The sequence below is a fragment of the Aspergillus campestris genome (genome assembly GCF_002847485.1).
Source record: "Aspergillus campestris IBT 28561 chromosome Unknown P168scaffold_2, whole genome shotgun sequence".
Classification (NCBI taxonomy): domain Eukaryota; kingdom Fungi; phylum Ascomycota; class Eurotiomycetes; order Eurotiales; family Aspergillaceae; genus Aspergillus; species Aspergillus campestris.
In genome coordinates, this window is record NW_020194337.1 from 1175917 (window position 1) to 1201498 (window position 25582).

General features: G+C 56.3%; 10 protein-coding genes across 10 annotated transcripts; 5 read left to right on the plus strand and 5 right to left on the minus strand.

Moving 5' to 3' along the window:
- Positions 1–56: 56 nt before the first annotated feature.
- Positions 57–1811, plus strand: P168DRAFT_302255 (uncharacterized protein). Its single transcript, XM_024838639.1, has 5 exons — positions 57–105; positions 175–220; positions 279–327; positions 401–1079; positions 1157–1811. The coding sequence occupies exons 1-5, from the start codon at positions 96–98 to the stop codon at positions 1678–1680; spliced, it is 1308 nt and encodes a 435-aa protein (XP_024695892.1). The 5' UTR covers positions 57–95; the 3' UTR covers positions 1681–1811.
- Positions 1812–1945: 134 nt separating this feature from the next.
- Positions 1946–6064, minus strand: ctpA (Cu(2+)-transporting P-type ATPase CCC2). The gene has a single exon (XM_024836649.1). It carries the CDS (start codon positions 5707–5709, stop codon positions 2230–2232), a length of 3480 nt encoding a protein of 1159 aa, XP_024695893.1. The 5' UTR covers positions 5710–6064; the 3' UTR covers positions 1946–2229.
- Positions 6065–6618: 554 nt separating this feature from the next.
- Positions 6619–7686, plus strand: P168DRAFT_302257 (uncharacterized protein; the record flags this gene model as incomplete). The annotated part of the gene is made up of 1 exon (XM_024838640.1): positions 6619–7686. One exon carries the CDS (start codon positions 6619–6621, stop codon positions 7684–7686), a length of 1068 nt encoding a protein of 355 aa, XP_024695894.1.
- A 260-nt stretch (positions 7687–7946) lies between these two features.
- On the minus strand, positions 7947–9421 carry rgsB (putative RGS domain protein (Rax1); the record flags this gene model as incomplete). Its single annotated transcript, XM_024841760.1, has 4 exons — positions 7947–8419; positions 8471–8752; positions 8785–9214; positions 9267–9421. The coding sequence occupies 4 exons, from the start codon at positions 9419–9421 to the stop codon at positions 8183–8185; spliced, it is 1104 nt and encodes a 367-aa protein (XP_024695895.1). The 3' UTR covers positions 7947–8182.
- Positions 9422–10286: 865 nt separating this feature from the next.
- Positions 10287–12143, minus strand: gcnE (histone acetyltransferase GCN5). Its single transcript, XM_024834848.1, has 7 exons — positions 12097–12143; positions 11941–12044; positions 11824–11880; positions 11559–11767; positions 11394–11508; positions 10627–11334; positions 10287–10559 (listed from the first exon to the last, which is right to left on the minus strand). The coding sequence occupies exons 1-7, from the start codon at positions 12116–12118 to the stop codon at positions 10539–10541; spliced, it is 1236 nt and encodes a 411-aa protein (XP_024695896.1). The 5' UTR covers positions 12119–12143; the 3' UTR covers positions 10287–10538.
- A 162-nt stretch (positions 12144–12305) lies between these two features.
- Positions 12306–14131, plus strand: P168DRAFT_264292 (putative DNA repair protein Rad1; the record flags this gene model as incomplete). Its single annotated transcript, XM_024834849.1, has 5 exons — positions 12306–12463; positions 12512–12541; positions 12591–12645; positions 12702–12741; positions 12884–14131. Exons 1-5 carry the CDS (start codon positions 12361–12363, stop codon positions 14129–14131), a joined length of 1476 nt encoding a protein of 491 aa, XP_024695897.1. The 5' UTR covers positions 12306–12360.
- Positions 14132–14188: 57 nt separating this feature from the next.
- P168DRAFT_264295 (MRX complex DNA-binding subunit) lies at positions 14189–18737 on the minus strand. The gene is made up of 6 exons (XM_024834850.1): positions 18690–18737; positions 18511–18538; positions 18357–18447; positions 18180–18263; positions 14421–18110; positions 14189–14367 (listed from the first exon to the last, which is right to left on the minus strand). The coding sequence occupies exons 1-6, from the start codon at positions 18691–18693 to the stop codon at positions 14359–14361; spliced, it is 3906 nt and encodes a 1301-aa protein (XP_024695898.1). The 5' UTR covers positions 18694–18737; the 3' UTR covers positions 14189–14358.
- Positions 18738–18952: 215 nt separating this feature from the next.
- On the plus strand, positions 18953–20783 carry P168DRAFT_287799 (GATA transcription factor LreB). Its single transcript, XM_024836650.1, has one exon. It carries the CDS (start codon positions 19273–19275, stop codon positions 20737–20739), a length of 1467 nt encoding a protein of 488 aa, XP_024695899.1. The 5' UTR covers positions 18953–19272; the 3' UTR covers positions 20740–20783.
- Positions 20784–21424: 641 nt separating this feature from the next.
- P168DRAFT_93160 (uncharacterized protein) lies at positions 21425–22711 on the minus strand. The gene is made up of 3 exons (XM_024842219.1): positions 22379–22711; positions 22016–22315; positions 21425–21959 (listed from the first exon to the last, which is right to left on the minus strand). The coding sequence occupies exons 1-3, from the start codon at positions 22615–22617 to the stop codon at positions 21545–21547; spliced, it is 954 nt and encodes a 317-aa protein (XP_024695900.1). The 5' UTR covers positions 22618–22711; the 3' UTR covers positions 21425–21544.
- A 1503-nt stretch (positions 22712–24214) lies between these two features.
- Positions 24215–25420, plus strand: P168DRAFT_315821 (FAD-dependent oxidoreductase; the record flags this gene model as incomplete). Its single annotated transcript, XM_024839937.1, has 3 exons — positions 24215–24406; positions 24466–24881; positions 24952–25420. The coding sequence occupies 3 exons, from the start codon at positions 24215–24217 to the stop codon at positions 25418–25420; spliced, it is 1077 nt and encodes a 358-aa protein (XP_024695901.1).
- Positions 25421–25582: the final 162 nt, after the last annotated feature.

Consider the following 25582-nt stretch of genomic DNA (forward strand, 5'->3'; position numbering starts at 1 on the left):
TCATCTCTCGCTTTCGCTCTCTTCCTCTCTCTTTCGTTCCTATTCTTCTCTCGTCTCGACTGCCATACGATCAGACGCCCGTCGTACCCCGCAGAATGTCTCTGGGTATGTCGTACCCCCGTGGGATCCCTCATCCCCAATGATACCGCTGTTTACCCTATACTGACAAGCCAGACGAGGAAACCTTGGAAACAGTCGCCAATGGCGGCATGATGGATCTGTACGTCGAACTCACGTCTGTCTCAGAGATAAAAGAGCTGACTCCTGTGATTATATAGTCAGAAATGGCCGGCGATGGTCGAGCCCCTGCTGAGCCGATTGGATTACGTGCGCCCCCTCAACCGTTATCTCTCCCATCCAACACAACGCACCTCGAATCGACTGACCAAAGACCGCACAGATCGTGTACAACGTCTTCCCAATGCCCGAGTCGCCTCCTTCCCTAGAATTCTCACAACCCACCGACACGCAAACCGCCAACGAAACCCCCTCAAGCAGCAACAAAGAGAACGCAGACCTCCCCACGCATACCCCAACCTCCGCACTCACAGACCGCATTCCCGACTCCCAGCCCCAGTCAGCAACAACAACAACCACAGAACCAACCCTCCCGCAACCCCTCCAGCTCCTCCTCAACAACACCCGCTCCACAATCCGCTCCCTCTTCCCCTCCAAACCCCCGCACACGCTCCAACGCCTCGCAGAGCTCATCCTCCGCCCGCAGGCCCACTACCGCACCCTCCCAGCCTACCTGCGCGCCCTCGACCGCGTCGTCTCCGTGACGAGCAGCGCCGATATATTCCCCGTGCAGACGGGTTCGGGCGCGACTGCACCGACCCCCCAGCCAAATGGCATAATCTCCAGCGCGACCAACGGCGCCGCGGACCCCAGCTCCACGTTCGCCTTGTTCCAGGATACGCACGTCCCGGGAAGTGATGAATCGCTTGGAGGGGCCCTGCTGACGCCTATCCCGTGGTTGACTGGTGCTTCGGCAGAGGCTGCAGCTGCAGCAGTGGGTTCGTCGCCGGGCGGCGAGGCTACCAGCGAGGATATCACACTTGGGGTTGCTCCTACGGAAGGTACTTCCTTTTCACCACCTATACCCGAGACAGATCTATCTACTTTGCCAGTCACGCATTCCACTAACACTGGACAGTCCCAAGCAACGACATACTCACCACCGAATCATCAACCACCACCACCAGCACCATAATAAAAACCACAACGATAGACCAACACCAGCAACAACAATCATCCCCCCACGAAGAACCCACCACCACAACCACAACCACAATCGAAACCCAAGCCATGGAAGGCGCCGGCGGCTCCCCCCAATCCGATCCCGCCGAAGACGTGCCGCACGCGCGGGGCCCGCCCGTCGTGGGCGTCGAAGACATGGGATTGCAGGATGGGCGGGGCGTCGAGATGACGCTTTCTCAGGGTGAGGGGGAGGATACTTTACAGTCTGCGGTGCATGGGGATGATGCTTCGCAGGGTGGTGGTGATAGTAGTAATACTCAGAAGGAGGGAAAGGGCTCTCAAGACGCAGAGGCAAAGACAGATACAGAGCCGGGCTCAAAAGACGGAGACGGCGATATTGAGCTCGGGGATCAAACTGCCGACAGCACTACTGTAGGAGAGGGTAAAGAGTTGGCAAAGGAAGAGGAGACGAAAGGATAAACAAACACATCACATCTATCTACCTAGAGGAGTGCTGTGGTCGGGAAGGGGAGAAGCAGGGAGAGAAAAAGAAGATCTTTTGTAAATCTTTGATAGGCACGCTTAACGAGAGACGATCTGCTTCTTGAAATCAATCCACTTGCATTCTAATTTAGCTCTACCTTACTCAAGAACCTACTACAAATAAATAGCTACCAGTGGATGCGATGAAGACAAAGAAGGCTTCGGCAATGCATGTATAAGTCCCTTGTATTTCCAGTCATACTGCTCATCGACTAGATACAAAAACAAACCCGAACAACAGAGGTATCAATCAATCAACGACTAAGTCATGCAAACCAATTCGTCAAGCATAATCAACAGACCAGCAGTTTTAAGAAAAAAAAAAAAAATTCATGATAGCGATAAGACTGTCATGTCATGTCTATTGGGCCCGAAAAAATAGAAAAGATAAAAAGTAAAGAATAGATAAGGTGAGGTATGATCTAAGCATGATAAATGCAGATGGTGATAGGATGGAAAGGAAGGGTCCACGAGATAAGTAAGGTATTAAACCGGTTCGACCGTTTGCAACGGGACGTATCCCTCGTCTGTGTCCAGTCCGCCCGCGGGCTTTTGCAGGAACAGGGCGCGCACGCGACCCACCGCTTGGTGGACCAGACGGGCGGGGCCGTGTCGGGGCGCCAGCGTCAAGACGTCCCACCGGGTTTTGGTGGCGGCGCGGGGGTCCGAACCGGCCGGGCCCTCGTACGCGAGCGTGTCGGCGTTCATCCAGCGCGGCCGGCGCCAGAATTTCAAGAGCAGGCTGCTGACCACGACGGAGATGCTTGAGGCTGCCATGGCGGCGCCGGCGGCCATGGGCGGCAGCATGACGCCGCCAAAGGGGAGGAACAGGCCCATGGCGAAGGGCAGGCCGATGAGGTTGTAGAGGCAGGCCCAGACGAGGTTGAGTCGGATGCGGTTGAAGACGGCGCGCGACAGGCACAGGCTGGCTGGCACGGAGAGCAGGTCGTCGGGCCGCATGAGCACGATGTCGGCGGCCTCGACGGCGACGTCCGTGCCTGAGGCCAGGGCGATGCCGATCGAGGCGGTGGCCAGCGCGGGCGAGTCGTTGATGCCGTCGCCGACCATGGCGACCCGGTGGCCGCGGTCTTCGAGGGTGGCGATGATTTCCTGCTTGTCGGCGGGCGCGACCGACGCATGTACCGCCTCGGGCGGGATGCCGACCGCCGCGGCGACGGCCAGGGCTGTTGGCCGCGCGTCACCGGTGACGAGGGCGGTGGCGAGCCCCATGCGGTGCAACGCGGCGACGGCCCCCCGCGCGGTTGGCTTGACCGTGTCCCGCAGCCGGAGGGTGCCGGCGTACTGGCCGTCGATGGCCACATGGATCGTGGTGACGCCCGCGGGCTCCTTGGCGCTGAGGGTGGTGGCGGCGAGCTCGGGGGACTCGGCGGCAGCGGCCTCGTCGTCCGGGACAGGGGCATCCCGTGACCGCAAGAAGTCGGCGTTGCCGATCAGCACGCGGGCCCGGACGCGCTCCTCGGCCGTCGTGGCGGGCTCGACCAGCGCCGCGATGCCCTGGCCGACGCAGGCGTCGAAGTCGCCGAGGCTGCCGGGCAAAGCGCCCTCGCCCGGATGCCCGGATTCGACCTGGGCGGCCGCGAGGACAGCGCGGCCGATGGGGTGCTCGCTGTTCATCTCGGCCAGACCGACCATCTGCCACCAGAGGCGGCGGCGATCCTCCGTGGCCTGCCACGATGGCGCCAGGTGGGCATCGGCGACGGTCATGCGGCCGGTGGTCAGGGTGCCGGTCTTGTCGAAGACGACGTGGGTGATCTTGGTGGCGCCCTCGAGGATGGCGCCGCCCTTGACGAGGATACCCTGCTGGGCGCCGACGCCGGTACCGACCATGACGGCGGTCGGGGTGCTCAGGCCCAGGGCGCAGGGGCAGGCGAAGACGATGACGGAGATGCAGAGCTTGAGGCAGACCATGACGCGGCCGCCGTTGTCCTCGGCCATGAAAATCATGGGGGGGTTGGGCAGCATGTGGCTGATGAACATCCAGCCGAAGAAAGTGACGAGGCCCAGGCTGACGATGGCGGGGACGAAGTAGCCGGCCACGACGTCGGCCATGCGCTGGATGGGAGCGCGGCTAGTCTGGGCGGCCTGCACCAGCTGGACGATCTGGCTCAGCTGGGTGTCCCGGCCGGCGCGGGTGACGCGGAAGTCGAGAGCGGTGGTGCCGTTGACGGTGCCGGCAATGACGGCGCTGCCGGCGGACTTGCGGATGGGGCGGGGCTCGCCGGTGATCATGCTCTCGTCGACGTACCCTTCGCCGCGGAGGACGACACCGTCGGCGGAGACCTTGTCGCCGGGGTGCAGGATGACCACGTCACCGACCTCAAGGAGCTCGGTCGGGATGACACGGCGGCCCGGCCCAGCGGCCTCGCCGGCGGGGGCGGCGGGGGCGGAGGTAGCGTGCCAGGCCTCGGCCTGCTTTTCGGCGGCGATGGGGTCGTCGTAGACGGTGGTCATGGACGGGGCCAGGGACATGAGGCGCGAGAGGGCGGCGGAGGTCTGGCCCTTGGCGCGGTTCTCGAGCCAGCGGCCCAGGGTGACGAAGGTGAGGAGCATGGTGCTGGTGTCGAAGACGGTGGAGGGGCGCTTGCGGGCGGCGGTCATCAAGGCAAAGACCATGGTGAAGACGCTGTAGAAGAAGGCGGCGGAGGTGCCGAGCATGACGAGGACGTCCATGGTCGGGGCGCGGTGGCGGAGGGAGCGGAAGCTGGAGACGTAGAAGCGACGGCCGACGCCGAACTGGACGGGGATGGTGAGGAGGCAGGCGGCGATGTCGCCGAGGTAGAGGCCCGGGCAGAGTCGGAAGCGGCCAATGTCGAGGGTGGGGAGGTACATGGGCAGGATCATGTTGAGGAAGAAGACGGGGATGGCGAAGGCGAGGGCGAAGCGGAAGGCCCGCTTCCACTCGTGGATCTCGCGGGTCTTGGCCAGGGAGTCGAGCTGAGCGTTGGTGTCGTGGGTGTCGGTCAGCAGGGCGTTGTAGCCGAGCTCCTCGATGGCGACGACGAGGGAGCGGACGCCGACGGCGCGGGGGTCGTAGGAGACGGCGATGCGGGCGGTGGTCAAATCGACAGCAGCGAGGCAGATGCCGCGGCGCTGGAGGAGGGCCTCCTCGAGGGCGGTGGCGGCGCCAGCGTCGCGTACGCCATGGAGGTTGAAGGTGACGTGGGCGAGACCGCGGGCGCCCGCGGCCTGCGTATCCTGGGCGACGACGGTGGCCTCGAAACCGGCGTCCTCGATACGGTCGACAATCTGCTGGGGAGACAGGCGGGTGGCATCGTGGGTGACGATGGCGCGCTCGGCGAGTAAGCTGATGTTGAACTGGACGAGGCCGTCGACGTCGCGGAACTGCTGCTCGACGGCGGACGTACAGGCGGCACAGGTCATGCCGGTGATGGCGACGGTAGTGACGGACAGACGGGCGGAGGCCTCGGCGACCTGGGAGGGACGACCGCCGCTGCGCGGGGGCGCGGTGGTCTCGAGCACCTTGGCGCCAAATCCGCGGTCCTCGATGGCGTCCGCGATCTGCTCCGCCGTGATGCGTGAGCCGTCGTAGTCGACGACGGCCCGTTCGGACAGCAGCGAGACGCTGACGGATTCGACGCCGGGCAGTTCCCGGACGCCCGACTCGACGCCGGAGGTACAGGCAGCACAGGTCATGCCCTCAATTGCGTATGTGGTGATACACATGGGCGGACCATCGTCGGACGAGGCGTCGGGGGCGGTGGGTATATCCGTGGAGACCACCGTGGCGTCGAAGCCACAGTCCTCCACCGTCTCGGCGACTTTGGCCGGGGAGATAACGGCGGGATCATGATGGACGACGGCGCGGGACATGATCAAGCTGACAGAGACTTCTCCGACGCCGGCGACGGACTGAAAAGCGGACTCGATAGCAGCGGTACAGGCGCCACAGGTCATGCCCTCAACATTGAGGGTGGTGGTGGCCATGTGGGCGGAGGGAGGAGGCCCATCATGGCGGGCGCTTATCGGGGGGGAAGACGGCAACATGGCAGTTGACAGGGAGGCAAGGAGCCGGCGGAGGGGAAACTACCACATAAGGGCGATTTTCCAGAAGAAATAGAAGAAATAAAAAGTGTAAGAGGAAGAGGAAGAGAGGAGGAGGAAGGAAGGAAGGAAGAGAGAGAGCGCGCGGAAGCAGCGGGTGAGTGGTGGATTAAGTTGAGATGATGATGATTACAGCAGATGGCACTAAATGTACGTGATCCATGTCATGCCCCTATTCGGGAGGTTTGAATCAAATTTATCCGAGATTGATTAGGACAATTCCACGATGAAGAAGAGGAGGATTATGAAGAGAAGATGAACAAGAGAACAGAAGAAGAGAAGAAAGAGACAAAGAGACAAAGACCAGAAGAAAGAAGTGAGGAGAATGAATGAGGTGAGAAGACGAAGTAAGGAAGAGAAACAAAGTAAGGATGAGAGGACCGTATGGTATGGTTTCATACGGTATGATACACCTTGGACGGACGATTGCCGGATAAACCAGGACGGACCGGAGACGGACATGAAACCGTGGTAGTTTCACTGTATCTAATCTAGACTATAGATCTTATAGATTATCGAGATTATGGATTATAGATTATAGATATTATAGACTAATACGTATCTATCATAGCTTTCTTTACTTCGTTGATTCTGTTCTAGACGCTGTCAAGTATGAAGCGTATAAGATATTGATGACTCATCTGTTTGCATAATCACCAAACATACATCTTCATCTCCATCTGATATCCGAATTGCTTCAATCTTCCTCTCTTATACTCCATCATACCCCATTCTCTTGTCATTAATACTTCCGTCATACTATCCAGTTGGGCTCTCCCAGGGGATTTACCCATGGATCAATCTCACGCCCGCGCCATCGAGGCCCTACAGCCCTTCATCCACCTGGCCACCTCCTCCACCGCCGCCTCTCCCCGCTTCGTGGCCAACCTCATCACCAACGCCATTGACAATCCCAATACCTACGTCTTTGCAGAACTACTCGACACTCCGGCCGTTCAATCCCTGAGCAATCCAGACACTCCGGCTGAATTCCAACCCTACCGGACCTTGCTAGAGATCTTTGCCTGGGGGACATGGGATGACTATCAAAGTACCTCCCTCCTCTCTCTCTATATTATAGAAGACAAGAATCTAACTGATAAACCCAAAAGAAACACCCAACCTCCCCCCCCTAACCCCCCCCAAACCCTTAAACTCCGCCTCCTCACCCTCCTCACCCTCTCAGCAACAACCACCCCACCCCTCACCTACCCCAACCTAATGACCGCCCTCTCCATAACCGCCCCCTCCGACCTCGAATCCCTCATAACAACAGCCATCTACGCAAACCTCATCACCGCCCGTCTGGCCCCCGCCTCCAACCCCCCCGCCGTGCACATCACAGCCGTCGCGCCCCTCCGCGACGTGAACCCCGCCCTCGCCCTCCCCGCCATGATCGCCCGCCTCTCCAGCTGGGAATCCCGCTGCGGCCACGTCATCGCCGACCTCGAGGCGGAGATTGCGCGCATTCGCTCGGATGCTGTTGCCTCCCGTGCGCGACACGCTGCGCACAATGATCTCTTCCAGAGGACGATGGCTGGGTTTACGGCTGATCTTCCGACTGCTTCTACCGTTCCTACCGGTGCTACTGTCGAGGGTGTCCCCGCCAAAGGATCACGACTCCCTTGGTCGAAAGGAGGCGGTGGTAGTGGTGGTAGTGGTGGCTGGTTTGGCGCAGGCGGCAACAAGCGGGAGTTTTCCGCCGACGATCTCGACATCGACGATGGCTATGGCGAGGCGGGCGGCGAGGGGGAGGGCTCGGCTCCGTCTTCGCAGATGGACGTTGACGAGGGAGCCGGGTCTAGTCGGTTGAGCGCAGGCGCTCGCCACGCCAAGCGGATTTTGGGGAGAAAGACTTGATTTGACTTGATTTTATCCAGCAGTTTATAGCTTTAGTTACGAATCGTGATGCCATTCCTCATGGGAGACTTTTTACTTGTATTTTTTTTTTTTTTTGGTAAGGTATTTCACATTAAGAGGCTCGTGGATAGTCAATTACCCGGTACGATGTCACTAGCACAGAGAAATAAACAAGGAGATAACAAGGAAACATCAAGGAAATCAACAGATAAATATGGAAAGAAAGAAAAGATAGGATCGTGGAGCATACATGCCAATGGTTGCAGAAAAGGGGTATTGTCCGAAGAGAAATTCGACAGAGAAAGAAAGGGAAAAAAAGAATAAAGAACGCAGGTTAGTATGGACAGATCACGACGCGGACGCTTGGAGTCGAGTATAAGATTATATGAACACTGTCGGATCGGGAGAGATCCACCATCACCATAACAAATCAATCAATCAGTCAATCACGGAAACATATAGGGAGTGAGGTGGAGTGAGATAGAGAGAAGGAAGATTAGAGCATCGTTCCCGGCACAAAGATGAACAAGATGCTGAGCGCGGCCGCCACAAACGCCGCAATCATCATCGTTGCCAACGCGCGCTTATTCAGCAGTTTCCGTACGTACGGCTCCCGGATCGGGGACCAGGTCATGAACGTGTACTCGCTGTACCCCAGGACTGCCAACATCGGATCGATCTTGTACTGGTACGAGACCAGGAAATAAGAAGCGACCACAAATGGCAAAATCACCTGTACACCATTAGCATTGAACCTCCACATTCCCCGAACCAGAGGACTTACCCAGCATCGAATGTGCTTCGGCTGATCGCGGAGCACCACATAGAAAGCCCCCCAGAAGCCGGCCCCGAAACTAACGAGCGCCACCGCCAGGCGCGCCACGATGCTCAGCGGGACCAGGTTCCCCAGGGCCTTGGCCTGCAAAAACCCCGGGAACGCGTCGCGCTCCATCGCCTGGAAGACGTAGTCCTTGGCGGGATCGAACACCTCGGGGTCATCGCGACCGTCGTCCTCCACCAGGTTGATGATGGACGAAACCATCTCCTCGGGCAAGACGATCTCGCGCTCGGCCCCGGTAGGAGGTAGGTGTACAGAACATTCTCCGCGCTGGCGCGAATGTCGGCGCGCGCGACGGTGTGCCCGGGCGACGGGGAGTCGGCGCGCGTGCCCGAGCTGTCCCGGGGCAGTTGCTCGTTGGAGGAGGGTTGGGACATGTTGTTGTTGTGCACCGAACCCAAGCTATTCTGCGGCGAATGGCCGGGAGTTTGGCCTTCCGAGCGCAAGAAGGCCGACAGCCGAATATCAGAGTCCTTCTCCTCCACATCGTTGAAGCGGTTCGGGAAATTCGAGGGGCCGGGTTCGGCCAAGGGGACTTCACTGAAGCTCTCGAGCTTCTCGAGCATCTCAAGGGCGGCCGTGGAGCTCTTGCTGTCGGCTTTCTCCAGATCGGGAGTGGCGACTAAGACGGATCGACGTAGTTCGCGCACGTAATGGCGGCAGAGGGACATGTGTTGGGAGACATCGAGCCTACGGCCTACGGTTAGACAAAGAAGACGATGGGAAGGGGGAACCATCCTACCAGAAATCCAGATAATCGACCGAGCGCTTTTGATCCCGCATGTAAATGTAGAAGGAGAAGAGATCGACGGGGGCGAGGGTGCGACGGCTGAGGACTTCGAACAGGGTCGGTAAGCGATTCCGCTGTTCCAGATCGATCATCGAGGGGGACGCCATGGTGGAGGAATTCGGCGGGAGGGACCACCGCTTGAGTCGTAGTCGAACGAGTGCGTGGAGAGCGTCGAATGGCGGGGAATGAGTGATTCGATTGAGTCGGTTCAGTCGGTTGAGTGGCGCCGAGAATAGGAGGTCGGGAGGTATCCGGTGGTATCGGGGAGGACCGCGGCGATTATAACGGATTCCTTAAGGAATGACTGGGCGGGAAAATAGTAACGAGGGAGAAAATAAACAAGAAAAAAAGCAGAAAAAAAAAATATTGAAAAGAATAATTGAAGGATTGGAGCCTGTCCAAGTCAGGAGTCTCCCTTGTGGAACGATCCGAGAAGGGGAGAGAGGGAGGAGGGGGGTCGGTCGGTGGATAGTTTGGCGAGGGGAGACCAGTAAAGAAGAGAAAGAATTGCAGAATTGAAGATGGGGAGAGAACAGCTGGTAGAACACACAACTGGGGTTAGATAGGAAGGAGACGATCCATCCAGGAGGTCGGGGAGAAAAGAAGGACGTGAGGAAGAAGAGGAAGAGGAAGAAGAAGAAGAAGAAGAAGATGAGATGAATGAAAGGATGAAGTGTTGGTGGTTGGCCTAAGGAGACGATGGCTGCCTAAGGCTGTCATATCAGTTTTTCATTTAATTTCTCTAACGTCTCGATTTACTCTCTTTTTCTCTCTTATTTCCTTCTTCTGCAGCCTTCGGACCGGTGGATTTAATAACCGAAATGATCGATCCACTTTCGCCGTCGATCCATCCACGTTCTTGACATGCCCTGCTATCATGCAAGGGGATGCGCGCCCTCCCTCGCCCCGTTTAATATCGCGGTCGATCCTCCATGTGATAAGGTAACGGTTACCGGTGAGAACTAAATCAGACGTGGATCGATTCTGTTATGACTCTGGAGTACTCGAAACCCACGGTGTGTACAAGGATCACTGCATATCCCTTGCTCTCCACTCGCCGCAAGAAAGGCTCCACTATGCCGGGGGTATTGGATCATGACACAAATAGAACACCAAATACAAACAAACAATACTAAAGCAAACCCAAAACAGACCGAAAGAAAGATAAAACGCCAGGCTACCATCGACTCCCTCCCATCCCATAAAATCACCATCCATCCATCATCAATGTCCATCCGCCAAATGCTAGTGTAGAAGAAAAGAGTTAGTTCACCTCTAGCCCACACCATGCAAAGGCGAAAGTTTAACATACCGACCACTCGGGAATGTTCCGAATCTGCTGCCACATAAACTTCTCCAGCTTATTGGCGCTCTTCGCGTACGGCGTGTTCTCATTATTGTACCGTCGGCAATTGTCAAAGATCAACATGGCGTCTTTGATAAAGTCCTGCGGTGTCGGGTACATGTCCTTCTCGTGTTTCTCCTCCATAGTCGACAGGTCCATCGGCTCCTTGATCACCTCGTAGTAGTCTGGCACCTCGTCCCGGTTCACCGGCTGCGTGAACGGCCACGCCGCACTGTGGTTCTGCATGTCGTTGAGCAGGTGCAGCAGCTGGTTGTAGTTGGGCCCATGCCGCGGCTGCCGCGCCAGCTCATCCATGTCCGGTGACCACCCGGACTCCTTGACCGCCGGGATGCTCAGCGGATCGAGCTTCACCGGTCCGTTCTTCCACGCCTTCGGCGGTGGGTGGATGATGTGGGAGCGGCTGAACGCCCGGATCTTGGCGTGGACGGCCTCCTTCTGCTTGAGTAGCATCCGTCCAACCTCGAGGTATCGGATCCGGGGTAACATCGTGCACTGCATGATCGTACCGCCTTCGTAGTCCTTGATGTATCCCATCCAGATCGACTTGTCCAGTGTGATCTCCTTGGTGAATCCCTGTTTCTTGAAATATCCAATGGCGTAATTATCGGCGTAGGTTAAAAAGTGCATGATGGGCGACGTCGCTTTCACGTAGTCCTGTAGCGGTGGTCAGCCTCGACACCCTCTCGGTTTCATGTGTTATGATGCGAGCAGACCTTCAAATGCGACATCAAATGCGCACCATAACCCTTGACCTGCTGATCGGACGAGATGGCGCAAAAGACGATTTCCGCAAACTTGCGACTGTTGAACGGCCGGTACGTGATCCCGCTGCACCTCGTCAGCTACCACCGTCACACGCGCAATCCTATGATACATACCCGACGACCTCCAACGGATGCTTGACGATCGCAATAGACAGATGCGACCGATCGTAGACCAACCGAGCAATATAGTCCTTGGGCATTTTGGGCAACTGCTTCTGGAAGATACACTTCAACCCCGTAAGGACGACAAAACTATCATGGGAACCATCGTTGTTGACCACACGGAATTCGATTTCGCCTCGACGTTCCTCCAACACGGCCGGCTATTGGGAATGAGGTCAGCGCCGTCGCGCGATAGACGGGATGCGGGATCTCTCACCTTCTCGGGGAAGGGGACGATCTTCAGTGGCGGTTTGTCCAACAGCCCATCTTCCGACTTGTAGGTGTTAGTATCTGTCCGACTATTACACCTTATCAAAGTGCGAATAAATCATACCTGGAGTTCTTTCTCCGGAGAGTCGGTGCGCGCTTTCTTGATCTGTTGTTGCGAATCCGGGGAGGGGGACTCCTCCGACGCCTTTCGCTTATTATGATCTGGACCTGAATCAGTAAGTATAACCAGTACCAGAGACCGCGATCAGTCCAAGCTTACTCTCCGAGGCCGTGACAGCCATGGTGGGGGCAGTTTCAAAGTAATTCAAATGGACAGAAGACTATCGCGACGAAGATCGACTGGCTGATAATGGGAGATAAAGCGGCAATACGGGGAACCTCGGCTGAACCTTGATCCGGCGCGCGTCATCGGGCCAGATCGTCTAAATAGCTTCATACTTCTTCCTTCTCCTCTCTCCTCCATTTCCTCGCTATCACTTCCATTGACTCAATTCCCACATTCTATTATCACCACTACTCACTCATGTCGCTGAACGAGATCTGGGAGGCAGCGTCCGCAAGCCCTTACGCTCCACTGGTTTCCAAGGACAATCAGTTCGTCGTGGGCTTCTCTCTGTTGTTCGCAGGTATGGATCCCTTGAGTGATGATGGGAATTGATAGCTAACGGGTGTAGCTTTTATTCTGACTGGCCTGTTTGGACTGAGTGGGTGATCTCATGGATCAATGCGATCCGCCTATCTAACTCTCGATAGACCGTTCCTTAGCGAGCATTGTCTCGTTCGGTGTCCCGGCATCGTTGGCGTTTGGGTAAGCTACTCTCAGACCTGACCTCCATTCGTTCGCTAATCACATTTTCTGGCCAGCTTCGGAGCTGTTTTCATGATCTGTGCCGTCGGCGTCTACGTTTAGAGGCTCTCAATCCGTCTTTCTTCGCGTCATTCCTTCGATATCCCCCCCATGTACCATACCTCGCAGAGTGGATAATTGAAATTCTTTCTTTCCCGCTACCTTCTCCGTTAATTCACCCACCATGCCCACCAGCGAGCCCATCTTCTCGGCGGTCTCCAGCAACGCCCACAACCTCTACACCCTCCTACAATGCATCGGCTTCGCTTCCAAAGCCACAGTGCAAATCACCCCAGACGGAATCCGCTTCTCTGCCGAAGAAAGCAGAGTGGTGCAGGGCCTGGCCTTCCTCGACAAAGCCCTCTTCACCAGCTACACCTTCAACCCGCCCCTCGATCCCGACCACGAACCCCTCCACGATGAAAGCGCAGGCGCAGAAGACCCCGACGCAACCTACTACCCCTGCTTCATGGTCTCCCTGACGGCCCTCCTCGAGACGCTCAAGATCTTCGGCGTCAACGACCCCTCCCCATCAACCGCCCTAGCAGGCTCCGGGCCCAGCAATCGCGCCCCAAGCGCACAGCCCTCCTCCAGCGCCTTCACTGCCCCCGCCCTCCTCCTCGACCGCTCCTGCACCCTGCAATACCTCCAAGACGGCTCCCCCCTCAGCATCACCCTCTCCGAGACAGGCGTCAAAACAACCTGCGATCTAACAACCTACGAACCCGACGCCTTCGCCGCCGACGCAGACATCCCCCTCCAGCGCGACGCCATCGCCATGAAAATCATCATGCGCTCCGCCTGGCTCCACAACGCCGTCTCCGAGCTCTCAGGCACAAACCCCACCATCCTCCGCCTCTCCGCCTCCGCCACAGAGGAACCATACTTCTCCCTAACCGGCATCGGCGGCCCCTTTAGCGAATCCTCCGTCGAATTCTCCATCGAACAACACCACACCACCCCCACCAACACCACTCAACAAGGCCAAACCCACCACAAAACCCTCACAGACGACGGCACATCCCGCGCCCGCGCCACACGATCCAAACTCGCCCCCACAGTAACAGAGACCTTCCTCGTCAGCCCCCCCTCCAGCATGGGCACGCGCCTCCGCCAAGACTACAAGTTCGCGCTGGTCCAAAAGGCCGCGCGCGCGATGGCCGTCGCTAATAAGGTGAGTATCCGCGGGGATCGGCAGGGGGTGCTGAGTTTGCAGTTTATGGTGGAGTTTGATGCGCTGGGAGTTGTTCATTCTTCCAATTCTTTGAATACTTCCTCATATGCTGCTACTGGTGGGGGCAGTGGAGGTGCTGGTGGGAGTATTGCAGGTGGAGGAGGAGGGCAGAGACAAACGGGCAATAATACGGTGTCATTTGTGGATTTCCGCTTTGTGCCGTTGTTGGATGAGGAGAGTTTGGAGGTGGAGGAGGGTGGGGGATTTGAGTAACTGTACATACTACGGTAGTCTAGTCGTTGTTTCCTACATGCTGGGAGTCAGGGGAATATATTATTTCTGTCTCATTCATATAATCAATATCCTACAACGCCAGATCCATGCAACTCCGTAGACAAGCATTATTGTACATTCGCTTTCTGTCGAGATACATAGTACACCGACTTCAGCCCTGTGGGTTGTATAAAGGCAAGAAAGAAAGAGAGAACGAAAGAATCATATCACATAACCTGAACCAAATTAGTACCACATCAAACACAATACCAAGGGAAAAGGGAAGTACCTCAGCAATAGACTGCCTCTCAATAATAGACTTCTGCCGCTCATTGCGCGAAACCCTATAATAATAATCGCTGAAATCCCCACACTGCATATGGCGCAGGAAATCCTCGTCGTGGGTGATGACAATCAGCTGGAAATTAGCCTGCTGCTGGCGCGCGCGGATGATCTCGTGCAGCGACTCGGCCAGGGAGCGGATGTTGTCGCGGTCGAGGTTGGTAGTGGGCTCGTCGAGGGCGATCAGGCCGCAGTTGACGCCGAAGCACTCGGCCAGCGCCAGTCGGATGATGATGCAGGCTAGCACCTTCTGGCCGGCGCTGCAGCGGCCGCGCATGTCCATCTCGGCGCCCTGCTTGACCATGCACACGCGGTAGTTGTAAGACCGGTTGCCCTTGGCGTTCTCGTTGTCCGAGCGGATGGCGATCGTGTCTACGTCGGTGCCCCGGTACGTGCGCTGCCAGAGCTCGCCGATGATCGCGTTGATTTCCTCCATCTTCAGCCCGTGGTACTTCATGATCGCCTTGTCTAGGGCTCCGCCGTATCGCGCCAGGTCGTCGGCTGCCGCCTTGGTCGTCTCGACCTTGATGTGGGCCTCTTTGTACTTGGACGCCGCGTCCTTGTAGTCTGTGTTCCAGTCTGCTAGTAGCTGCATGAGTTGGTCGTCCTTGGACTTCATCTCGCCCATCTTGCTGGCCTGCTTGGCGGCCAGCGCGTTGTGCTCGCGCGTGCGTCGCTCGGACTCCTCCTTAAACCGGCCGCGGTCCACCTCCGCATTCTGCGCGGCCAGCTGCTCGATCTCCGCCGTCACGGCGTCCCGCGCCCGCGTCGCCTGGCGGTACGTGAGGTTGTCTGCGTACTGGCGCTTGGTGTTTTCGCTGTCTTTGAGCTGCGCGGAGATCTTGTTGATCTCTCGGGTGATGGTGCCCAGCTCGGCCTCGAGATCACCGATCTCGTGTTCGATCGTCTGCAGCTCGCGCTGGCTCCGCTCGAGCTGGTGTGGGCCGCCTCGTTCGTTGTACGAGTCGATTTCCTCGTTCGCCAGTCCCAGCTGGCGCACGTTTTCAGATAGTTGCGAGATGCCCTGCTGCATTTCGCGCTCCCGCGCCTCCGCACGCTGGCTGATGTCGTCGTATTTGGCTTGCACCTTAAGCAGCTCGGGGGTGAGAGCCTCAATTTCTTGATCGGCTCTGGTGATGGCGTCGCGTTGTTGGCTGTTGAGGTTCTTATATTCCTCCAGGCGCGTCAGGAGGTCGGCTTTCTTCTCGAGCCGGAACCGGGTGTTGTCGAGGTTGCTCTTCACGTCCCGCAACTGCAGTTCCAGGCTGTTGATTTCCGCCTGGGCCTGCTCTCGGTCGTGCGTCAGTTTGGACAGCGTTTGCTTCTGTTTCCTTGACCGCTCTCCAAGGGAGGCGATCTCTTCTTGGATATCCTCCAGGGTGCGCGTCCCTGACGGATTCTCTTGTTTGGACGAGAGATCTTGGATCTGGGAGCGGATGCTTGTGATCTCGCCGTCGTATCGGATTATAGTGTTGACGGTCTTGGAAAGGCCCTCCACCTCACGCTTCTTCTCGGCCTTCTCGCCCACCTTCTGGTCGTGTTCCTCCACCCGGGTGAGAAGCGCATCCCGCTGAGAGATGTACAGCTCCTCTTCCTTTTCCAACTCGGGGATGTCTGTTTTCCCCAGGCGAGACCACATGTCGTAAGCGGTGTTCGCCGCCCGTGCGGTTTTGAGATCTTCCTCCATGTTGCGCAGTTCCTCGTCCTCGATGTCTTGTCGAGCCTTCTTGACCAGGGCTTCTAGCTTGTTTCTAAACGCCTGCAGTTCGCTGTCGTTGCGGAACCCTCGGCTGCACATCCGGCACGCCTTGGCCTGTTTGGCAGTGTCGAGACACTTGGTCAGATACTCGCCGACGCCAGCATACTGTTCGGCGTCCTTTCTCGCAATCTCAAGCTGTGCCTGTCGCTGCTGGACAATCTCCGGATACTCCTCCGGTTCGTCATCCACGGCCTCGCGGATCTCCTCGACGCATTCCTGGAGCTCTTTTTGTCGCTGAGCCAGCATCTTTCGCGTATTTTTTAGCTTGAATTCCACCTGTTCCAGGTCTCGGCTCACGGTGTCGCGCTCCTGCTCGGCCTGGGAGACGACTCGGGACTCCTCATCGAGGGTGCGCTGGAAATCATGCTCGAGCGAGTGTGGCTGCCAGTCAGAATTGATCAGCTTGGCCAGGCGCTCGCCGTGCGCGCCCTTCATGGTATCGAGGCTGCGCTCACGCTCCTTCAGCTCCTTCTTGAGATGGTCCAGGCGAGCAAGATCCCCGGCCATCTTGGTGGCGTCTATGAGTTCGGCGTTCAACCGCGTGCTCTCGTCTTCGAGGTTGCGGATCTCGGCGTTCATGGTCTGAATCTCCTGGTCCCACGAGGCCGACCGGGCCCGCGCCTTGGCTTGATCCAAGCGGGACACGACATCTTCGACGTTAGCCTCCAGGGCCGCTTGCACGCCTTCGTCGACGTCGATCTCGTCGAGCCTGGCCTGGTAGGAGCCTGCCTCCCGGTCATTGGCTGCGATCTGCCGTTTGGCGGCATTCTTGCTCTCCTGCAACGCGGACTTGCGCTGACCGATCTCGTTGAGGGTGGCCTGTACTTCGCGCAGCTCGCTCTGTGCGTCCCGTTTGGCTCGGTCCAACGCTAGGTTCTGATCCTTCAACAGCTTGCGGATCTTGTGCATGAATTCGTCGACCTCGGCCTGGTCCTGGATACTGTCGAACCCGCGGATATTGTTGGCGCGAGCGATCTCCTGGGTCAACCGCTGTCGCCGCTCGACCTGCCGCTCGAAGTTGGCCTGGTCGTTCTCGTACTTCCCGCATTCCGCCTGCTTGGCTCCCAGCCGTTGCCGCGAACTCTCGATGCGCTCTTTGAGCGCCATATAGTTCTCCTTCTGGGCCTCTTCCTGTTGCTGGAATTGGATCTGGCGGGACTCGAACTGCTCTAGGTTGGATTCGAGCCACTCATCCGGGTCGTCGAGTTCGACCAGGTGGCGTTGCAGGTTGTCGATGGTAGCCTGGACACTCTTGGCTTCGATCCGTTTACCCTCTAGGGCGCCCAAGATCTGGGCATAAGTCTCGGACTCGGTCCAGGCCTTGTCCGCGAGTTCTGCGACGCGCCGCATCTCCTGGGACAGCTGGTGGGTCTCATCGCGTAGGGCCTCGATCTCATCCTGCAGTTTGATGGACCGCTTCTCAGCGCGGTCGGCCTTTTCCTTGTCCTCCTTGGAATGCTGCTCCATGATCTTGAATTTGGCCAGCTCCTCGTTCTGTTTCTTGCGCAGGACCTTGATGTTGTCGATCGCCTTGGTGTATTTCATGGCCTCGAAGATCTCATCGAATCGTTTTTTCAGGGCGGAGGGTTCGCTCATGGGCCATAGGCTCTCATCCTGGTGGCAGAAAATGACGGAGTCGAGGACGGCGCGGGAGACTCCGAGATACTGAGGCATGATCTGGTCCAGTTCGGCGACGCGCGAGGAGATGGCCGTCCGTTCACCATCCTTCACCATCAGCAGCTGGCCCTCGAGGGTCTTTTGCTGGCGGGTCGTCTTCTTGACGGTGAGCTGGAGACTGCGGGTGGCCACCATCTTGGCCCCCGAGGTACCCTTGAAGGAGAGCTTCACCTGCGCCAGGACCTCCTTTTCTCCGCATAGCTATATCCGGTATGCTCTTAGCCACCATATCATCATATTGACATCTATCAAGCAAATGAAGGGGCCTACCTTGGGGTCATGGATAAAGGCACCGCCTTTACTGTTGGGCGGGAGGTCTCCGGTGGTGGCATATTTGAGGCACTCGATGATGGTCTATGGTTGGGTTAATGGGAGCTTCTCTTTCTCTTCTCTTCTTCCATTCCATCTCTATATTTTTTTTCGATTTCGATGGAGGGGAATCCGCACCGTTTTCCCAGAACCATTATAGCCGACGATGAGGGTGAGGGGAGTATGGAACTGGATGGTCTCGCTGCGTGTGTTGTCGAAAGAGCGGATTCTGGGGATGTCAGTTCCACATCAGAGAGAATCATTGAATGGGAAATGAGAGTAGATTGAATACCCTAAGATGGAAAGCTTATCGATCTTGGCTGGAGACAGGGTTCAGTCACAATGGATGGCACGGCGTCCCCGCATCGGAGGTCGCATGAGGTGGGGACGGGCTTGACTTACACCTAGAATGTCGATCAGTACGATGTGTGATGATAGTGGGATGTTGGAATTGATCCAAATAAACTACTCACATGATGAATGACTTCCACTGGGATGCTCAACACCTCAGGAAGATTAAGCCATGAGGAGAACAGAAGATGATGATGGAGACAGAAAAAGAAGACGCGACGACGCGGGGAAGACCGGCGCGCAGTCACGTGTGCGGGTGCCTGGGGCCTGACACTCTATACGCCTGAGGCAGGAACCGATGACGTCAGGCCATGGCCTTATTCCTGAGGATCGTTCAATCCACTTTCTGGTCGCGAGAATCTCATTCGGAGCATTCTGGATCCTGCAAAACGACGGACAGGAAGCCAAGCGGGTCCGCCATGCTCAGCTGTGGGGCGCTACCTGACAGTGGGAACAGAAATAGGGAGAATCTGACAGCTCCCTCCCATTCCCTCGAAGGACCGAAATGAGGAGATCGCCAATGAGACATGGATCTCATAGATGAGATCTGTCACATCCTGAACTTCTCTCTCCCTTTTCGTCTATCTGAATCTCCCAAATACTTTTGATCCCCACCTAATCCCTTCGTGCCTCGGTCCAATCACCCTGATGCGCATCTTACTTCAGCCTGTGGTCTTGCGCGGTGGTCCTGTCTAACCCCACGATGGAACTCATGCCTCGCGACTGGGACAGGGGCACTACTACTATCCATAGTCCAACCCAAAGTCAGCAGCAACAGCAGCAGCAGCAGCAGCATCATCCTTCTCCGGCTAGAATGTACAGCGACACACACCCGAGTGGTGTCCCCCACGCCGGGGGTCATGGCTCGTATGGCATGGCTGGCAATGTCTCCATGCCGGAGAGCCTCACGCTGCCCCCGAGTCCTTCCCCAGCGGCCTCTCCCGCCGCCGCAAACCACTCCGCACAAGATCCACCATGGTCTCAAAGGGTGCTGGACGACATGAGCGACATGCTCCTGCTACTCACGCGCGACGGTCGGGTCCTATACGCCTCCTCCTCATCCATTGACGTCGCCGGATGTGAGCCCTCCCGGCTACAAGGCAGCCCGCTGTCGCTCTTCATTCACGACGACGACCGCGAAATGTTCGCCCGCGAGCTCCAACAGTGCATTGCGGAATCTCGTCCCTTCCACTGCTATTTCCGCTTTCACCGGGCGGACAACAAGCCCTGCGTCGTCGAGGGCTGCGGGCATCCACATCTGAGCCACCCCGTGGACTCCCGCTCCCAACCGGAGACCTGCAATGGCGTCTTTCTCATTTGTCGACCCTATCCCACGCGCAGCACGCAACTCCTCGACGCATTTCTTGAACACAAGATCGAGAATATCCGCTTGCACCAGCGCGTCGCGCAGCTTAAGCAAGAGGAAGAGGAGGACTTGCGCGCGGCACAGCAGCAACAACAACAACAGCTATGGTCCTCTGGCAACGACACCAGTAGCAGTCCACATTCACAACCCTCCACCCAGCTACCAGCCCCCCAACCCCACCCAAGAAGGAGATCCCTTCGCAATTCCGGCCGCGAAGCGACGGGATCCAACTCCAACGAAGACGCCGAATCATCAGACACACAAGGAAGCGCAGACGACGACTCCGACTCCGACCAACGCACGCTGCTGTCGCAGGCCGCAGCGCGCAAAGAGCACGCCGAGAACATGGCCCACATCGATGGCGTGGAGGTCATGACGGGTCTGTACTACCGAAACGGGGAGTGGTCGCAGGGTCTGAGTACGGGCTTGCACAGCGGACGACTCTTGCAGGACGATTTGGACCCTGACCGGCGGAAGCGCTCCAAGGGCGAGTACATGTGCACTGACTGCGGCACGTCTGACTCGCCGGAGTGGCGGAGGGGACCTGAGGGTCCGAAGACGCTGTGTAATGCGTGTGGGTGTATGTTCCTTCTTTCCTTCTTTCCTTCTTTCCTTCTTTCCTTCTTTCCTTCTTTCCTTCTTTCCTTCTTTCCTTCTTTCCTTCTTCGCTCCTTCCTTTATCATTCCTTCCTTCTTCCTACATTTGTTCCCAGAACACTAGCTAACCAAAACAATCACAGTACGCTGGGCAAAAAGGGAAAAGAGACGACAAGACAGCTAACCCCTCCTATCTATACTCTCTGATGCATATGTATATGTATACCTATGTATACCACACCACGCTTCAGCTTCACTACGCTCCACTCCCCATGACGGATCCTCAATCCGCCCCTTTCCTGCATTTTATGGTATTCCGTTCCCATACTTAATACCCTTTGCTTGTTATTCTTGCCTGCCTGTCTGTCTGTCTCTCTGTGTTTGATTGATTAGATAGTTAGCCTTTCTTGCCTTCCTACCTTCTTCGACTGTCTTATATATCATATCATAGGGTTCTTGGATTATATATATATTTTTTACTTTTCCTTCTTCTCCTTCTTGTCCTTCTACTTTTTGATCTTCTCCTTCTTCTTCTTTTTTATCATCTTCCTCTTCTCCTATCTTTTTTTTTTTTTTTTCAAAACTTGCTTGATATGAATAGGGCTTAACTTGGTTCTATGATAACCCTGCTATGTGGTCCTCTTCTCCTCGCGAATTGCATGACCGTGATTAGGGAATATTATGTCAATAGACGGGAGGTCTCGGTATTAAATCATCTATACATGTTCATAGGGTGTGATTATGGGATATTATCCTCTTGGTGCCAGGGTTAAGAGTGGGTGTGCAAAAGAGAAGGAAAAAGGAATGGAAGAACTTGTGATTGAACTAGGTACTGTCGACAGTTGCGACGCCATGAATGGTATAGTGTAATAATCATATCAAATCGCTCAAGATCAAATATCAAAGGGAGGGGAAAGCGCATCCACGCTCTGACCGGTGAGGGTGCTGGATAATGTGTATTGGTTGACTAACAGCTACAAACAGTCACCACGACTACACCAATAGAGAAAGTTCATTTTTTGGCTGCTTTCTTCGGCGGCGGCGGGAAGTAAATCGGGCCTGGAGCCTGGACCGGGATGGCCGGGCTCAGGGTCTCATCCGACTCCTGCTGCATCGAGGATGGTGAACGCTGGGGACTGCCGTTGTTGCGCAGCGGTAGGTCCGACGACCCAGTTTCGTAGTCGAGGCGGTGGAAGGCCAGACTGCGCGGTGTCGTCGACGGCATGCCGGGGAAGCCGGGACTCATCGGGCCACCAGTGCTGTAGGCCGGGCTCATGGGGGGTATTACGGCGGGCGAATTGAGCGCCATCTCCTCGTATTCCTTCCAGGTCTTCTTCTCCTCGCGGCGTTCGTCCCGCTCGAGTTTCTCCTCTTCGGTGACGAAGCACGAATGCACGCTGAAGCCGAACTCCACGGCATAGAACACCCTACGAAACTGTGTCAGCTTGAGGTTCATGGGGTGCTCGATAAGGCTGTGGTTTACATGATGATGATGGTAAATGCAAACAGCGTCTTGGCCTGCTTGCAGTATGCGCCCACGTCCGAGTTCTTGGCCACGGAACAGCTTTTCGTGAGGTACCAGGGCGGACCCGATTGGGGGTGAGCGGGGTCGGAGGTATCGCTGCCTGCCTGGCCGCTTGCCGACACGATGTAGACGGCGATCAGCCCCAGGTGGATGAGCACGGACACGGGTGGATAGAAGAGGTGCAGAGCATGAGTGGCGAACTTGACGATCAAGAGAAACGTGCTGAGGACGCCCAGGACGAGGTTATATTCGGTGATGCTAATCCAGTCAGCAAAGACTTGTACGCAGAAGGTGGGTGTGTATCAAAGGGCGGCCACGTACAAGTTGCTCCACACCATAGGTGCCTTATATGGCCGGTAGTTGGCTGCAGCGTAGAGGGCCTCGTCCGGGTTGCTATTGAAACCATTATCGGCGCCATCCTGCCACAATTTGGTGCGGTAGAGGTCGTGAGATGCGATGCCAGTGAAGGTCAGAATGATGATTGTGAGAGGCAGCTCAATAGCCATCAAGATGTAAACCAGCTTGTGGTTGCGCCACGTTCGAGGGAAGTAAAACGGCATCTTCGCAGCGTCCTTGTAATTCACCAAGGCACTCAAGGAGACACCGTGGGGAGGTCGCGGTCGAGGAGAGAGGTTCAGTGAGACTCGGCGGTTCTATCTGTGGACGGGGCCAGGCCGGCTGGCAGAACGTTCAACTCAGTCGCATCGGACAGCCAAGCTCGGATGGCAGCACAGAAGCAGGAGGACGGATGGCCGTTGAAAAGAAAAGGTTTGCGAAGATCTGCCGGACGGCAGGCGTCGTAGATATGGCGCTCAGCATGCCGGGACGGCCAGGGTTGCAGGTCTCCAGGCATGTCCGGGATCCGGAGAGGGGCGTCCCCTCCAGGAGAGGGAAGCGACCAGTGAGCTGGAGCGAAGGGATGGTTGCATGTTTCCCAGAGGTGCATCTGGCCAATGCTTGAGGGAGAGAAAGCGCCCGTCACGGACAGCGACCGGGGGGGTAGATCACCAATGAGAAGGCGGGAGCCGGTCGTCACACACTAACCCGTGTGATGACTCCGCCCGATCTGCATGGTTGACCAGACCATTGTGTGACTGGCTGGGATGGGGAGTTCGAGTGCAAATGGCCATCGAAGCGCCCAGGTGGAGTGGGGTTGGGATCTGGTTGTTGTGATTGATTTGAGGTCTTGCATATACTAGTGGAGGAAACTGTTCTTAATTTTTGGTTTTGCCTTCTTTGGCGATGGAGATCTGCTTGACTCGAGGTGACAAGTTTAAGCGTTCCCAGTGACTATCGTATCTGTGAGATAGTTGGTGGATATCGGAGGATGTCCAGATGGAGGAGGTTAGAGTGAGGATAGGCGAGAGAGAGAGAGAGAGAGAGAGAGAGAGAGAGAGAGAGAGAGAGAGAGAGAGAGAGAGAGAGAGAGAGAGAGAGAGAAGATGATCTCGTGGGATCTGGCACAACTGGATAAACAGTCATATGGTCACATGATGGGTATTTCGAATGTGTATAACTTTGATATCTTGACCTTTGAATCGGATCTCTTGATATGATCTCTTAACATGATTCTAATACCACAGATGGTATTTTGAATTTACCCAGCTTCTATATACGGCCATATGCTTTACCACAAGGCAAGAATCCACTTGAAGATACTACAGACTGAAAGATAACAAGACAACAAAGTCAACCACTCCTATCAACATAGGGTAATGCATTCTGTTAATGCATCCAAGCAAGGCTTGTCTCCTATAAAGTATACAAGGACAAGTGGTAAGGTACAAGATCCACCATAGTGATTACTATGATGGTCGAGGTACCCAGACTAACCCGAAGCGGCACTCCCCACTTGGATCCCCCGTTTATACATCATGGATTCTTCCATCTCCAACATCCAACAACCTCTCCAACAACTCATTCGACCAGTCCGTCAAATAGATACCCGTCACTCTATCGAGAATATATAGTACTAAAATCACCTCTATCTGAAATATCAACAAACAGTCAGCATCAACATTTACATACCCACTTCGCCTCTGGATGCAAGCTCTCCGCCATCTCCGCTCCCCGCGCCTCCTCCGCCTTCAACACCAGGGATCCCCACCAGGTCCAGCATCACCATCAACACCCAGATCACCATCCCTCACCCGCCCAATGAGCTCCCCACCAACCCACAGAAAGCCCTCAGTGCCACATCAAGTGCGCACAGCAGCGGAACCCCGCCAGAACCGCCTCTACCCAGTCCGCCTCTCGCACATCGAACAGATCAACCCAACAGTCCGACTCCTCCAACTCGCCATACCCCCGTCAAACCAAGATCCAGAATCAGACTCCGACACTCCAGCGGTATGTACCCATCAGAACCAACAACATCACCCCCCAGACTAACCAGAGAGAAACCACAGTCCGAACCATTCACCTTCCTCCCGGGCCAATGGCTCGACGTCCACATCCCCTCCATCGCCAACGCAGGCGGGTTCACCATAACCTCCACGCCAGCAGACGCTACAGCCCTCCCCGTGCCCTCACCAAAACAAGGCAATGGGGCTGACGAGGATGAGTCCCTGTCCGTGAGCGTCGAAGACGACGAAACGGGCTTGCCCCCCGTCGACGCGCAAGGCAGACAGCCCTACGTGGAGCTCGCCGTGCAAAAGGCGCCGTCGAACCCCGCCAGCGCGTGGCTGTGGCGTGAACCGCGCGAAATCCTAGACCAGGAATTACGAGTCCGCGTCGGAGGTAGCTTCGTGTGGCCGCCGACGGGCGTAGACAATCTGGATAAGGTGCAGACGGTGGTGCTGATTGCGGGGGGTGTAGGCATAAAGTACGTCTCCCTCACTCACATAGACCCTTCTTCCAATTAATAAAAAGAAACGAAAAACTAACAAACCAAGCCCCCTAATCTCCATCCTCTCCCACCTAAACAACAACAGCAGCAAAACCCCCCACTCCTTCACCATCCACATCCTCTACTCCACCAAACAGCCACACACCTCCGACCTCTCCCAAATCCTCTTCCTCTCCCGTCTCCAACAGATCATTCGCTCGCAGTCCTATTCCCGCCGTCTATGCATTTCTCTTGACCTTTTCTTGACTTCTCCGTCGGATCAACCTACTTCTTCTGTGTCAGATGGCGCCACATCAGCACCACCAGCAGCAGCAGCAGATGACCTCCGCGTCCATAAACGGAGAATCAACGAGTCCGATCTCCGAACGGCCCTTGCCTCTGCTACCGGACGGGTTGAGCCCGCGGAGACTGTATGCTACGTGTGTGGGCCGCCGCGGATGACAGACGAAATGGTTGATGTATTAGGGGGGATGTTGGGGGGTCAAGAGCGGGTGTTTTACGAGAAGTGGTGGTGATTTTTTCTTCTTCATCTTCTTCTTCTTCCATCTTTCTATTATAGTAATTTGACTACCCTTGCAATTGGGTCTTATAGCTATTTACGAGACTAGTCGGTTATACTCAAGCTATGCCCAAGCCAACATGTTATGAAGGCAGTATCAATATCAATCGGTAAAAAG

Bases quoted from the DNA above. Each gene is read 5' to 3' on its own strand.
- gcnE (XM_024834848.1), bottom strand. From the start codon at position 12,118: ATGGCTGTCACGGCCTCGGAGA. The intron at 11,768-11,823 runs GTGAGAGATCCC...CATTCCCAATAG, and splicing joins TCGTCCCCTTCCCCGAGAAG to CCGGCCGTGTTGGAGGAACG. The intron at 11,509-11,558 runs GTATGTATCATA...GACGAGGTGCAG, and splicing joins CATCCGTTGGAGGTCGTCGG to CGGGATCACGTACCGGCCGT.
- P168DRAFT_287799 (XM_024836650.1), top strand. From the start codon at position 19,273: ATGGAACTCATGCCTCGCGACTGGGACAGGGGCACTACTACTATCCAT.
- ctpA (XM_024836649.1), bottom strand. From the start codon at position 5,709: ATGGCCACCACCACCCTCAATGTTGAGGGCATGACCTGTGGCGCCTGT.
- P168DRAFT_302255 (XM_024838639.1), top strand. The intron at 221-278 runs GTACGTCGAACT...GTGATTATATAG, and splicing joins AATGGCGGCATGATGGATCT to TCAGAAATGGCCGGCGATGG. The intron at 1,080-1,156 runs GTACTTCCTTTT...AACACTGGACAG, and splicing joins TGGGGTTGCTCCTACGGAAG to TCCCAAGCAACGACATACTC.
- P168DRAFT_93160 (XM_024842219.1), bottom strand. From the start codon at position 22,617: ATGCCGTTTTACTTCCCTCGAACGTGGCGCAACCACAAGCTGGTTTAC. The intron at 22,316-22,378 runs GTACGTGGCCGC...TGACTGGATTAG, and splicing joins CCTATGGTGTGGAGCAACTT to CATCACCGAATATAACCTCG. The intron at 21,960-22,015 runs GTAAACCACAGC...ACAGTTTCGTAG, and splicing joins GCATTTACCATCATCATCAT to GGTGTTCTATGCCGTGGAGT.
- P168DRAFT_264295 (XM_024834850.1), bottom strand. The intron at 18,264-18,356 runs GTGCGGATTCCC...ACCCAACCATAG, and splicing joins ATAATGGTTCTGGGAAAACG to ACCATCATCGAGTGCCTCAA. The intron at 18,111-18,179 runs GTAGGCCCCTTC...TACCGGATATAG, and splicing joins CCTTTATCCATGACCCCAAG to CTATGCGGAGAAAAGGAGGT.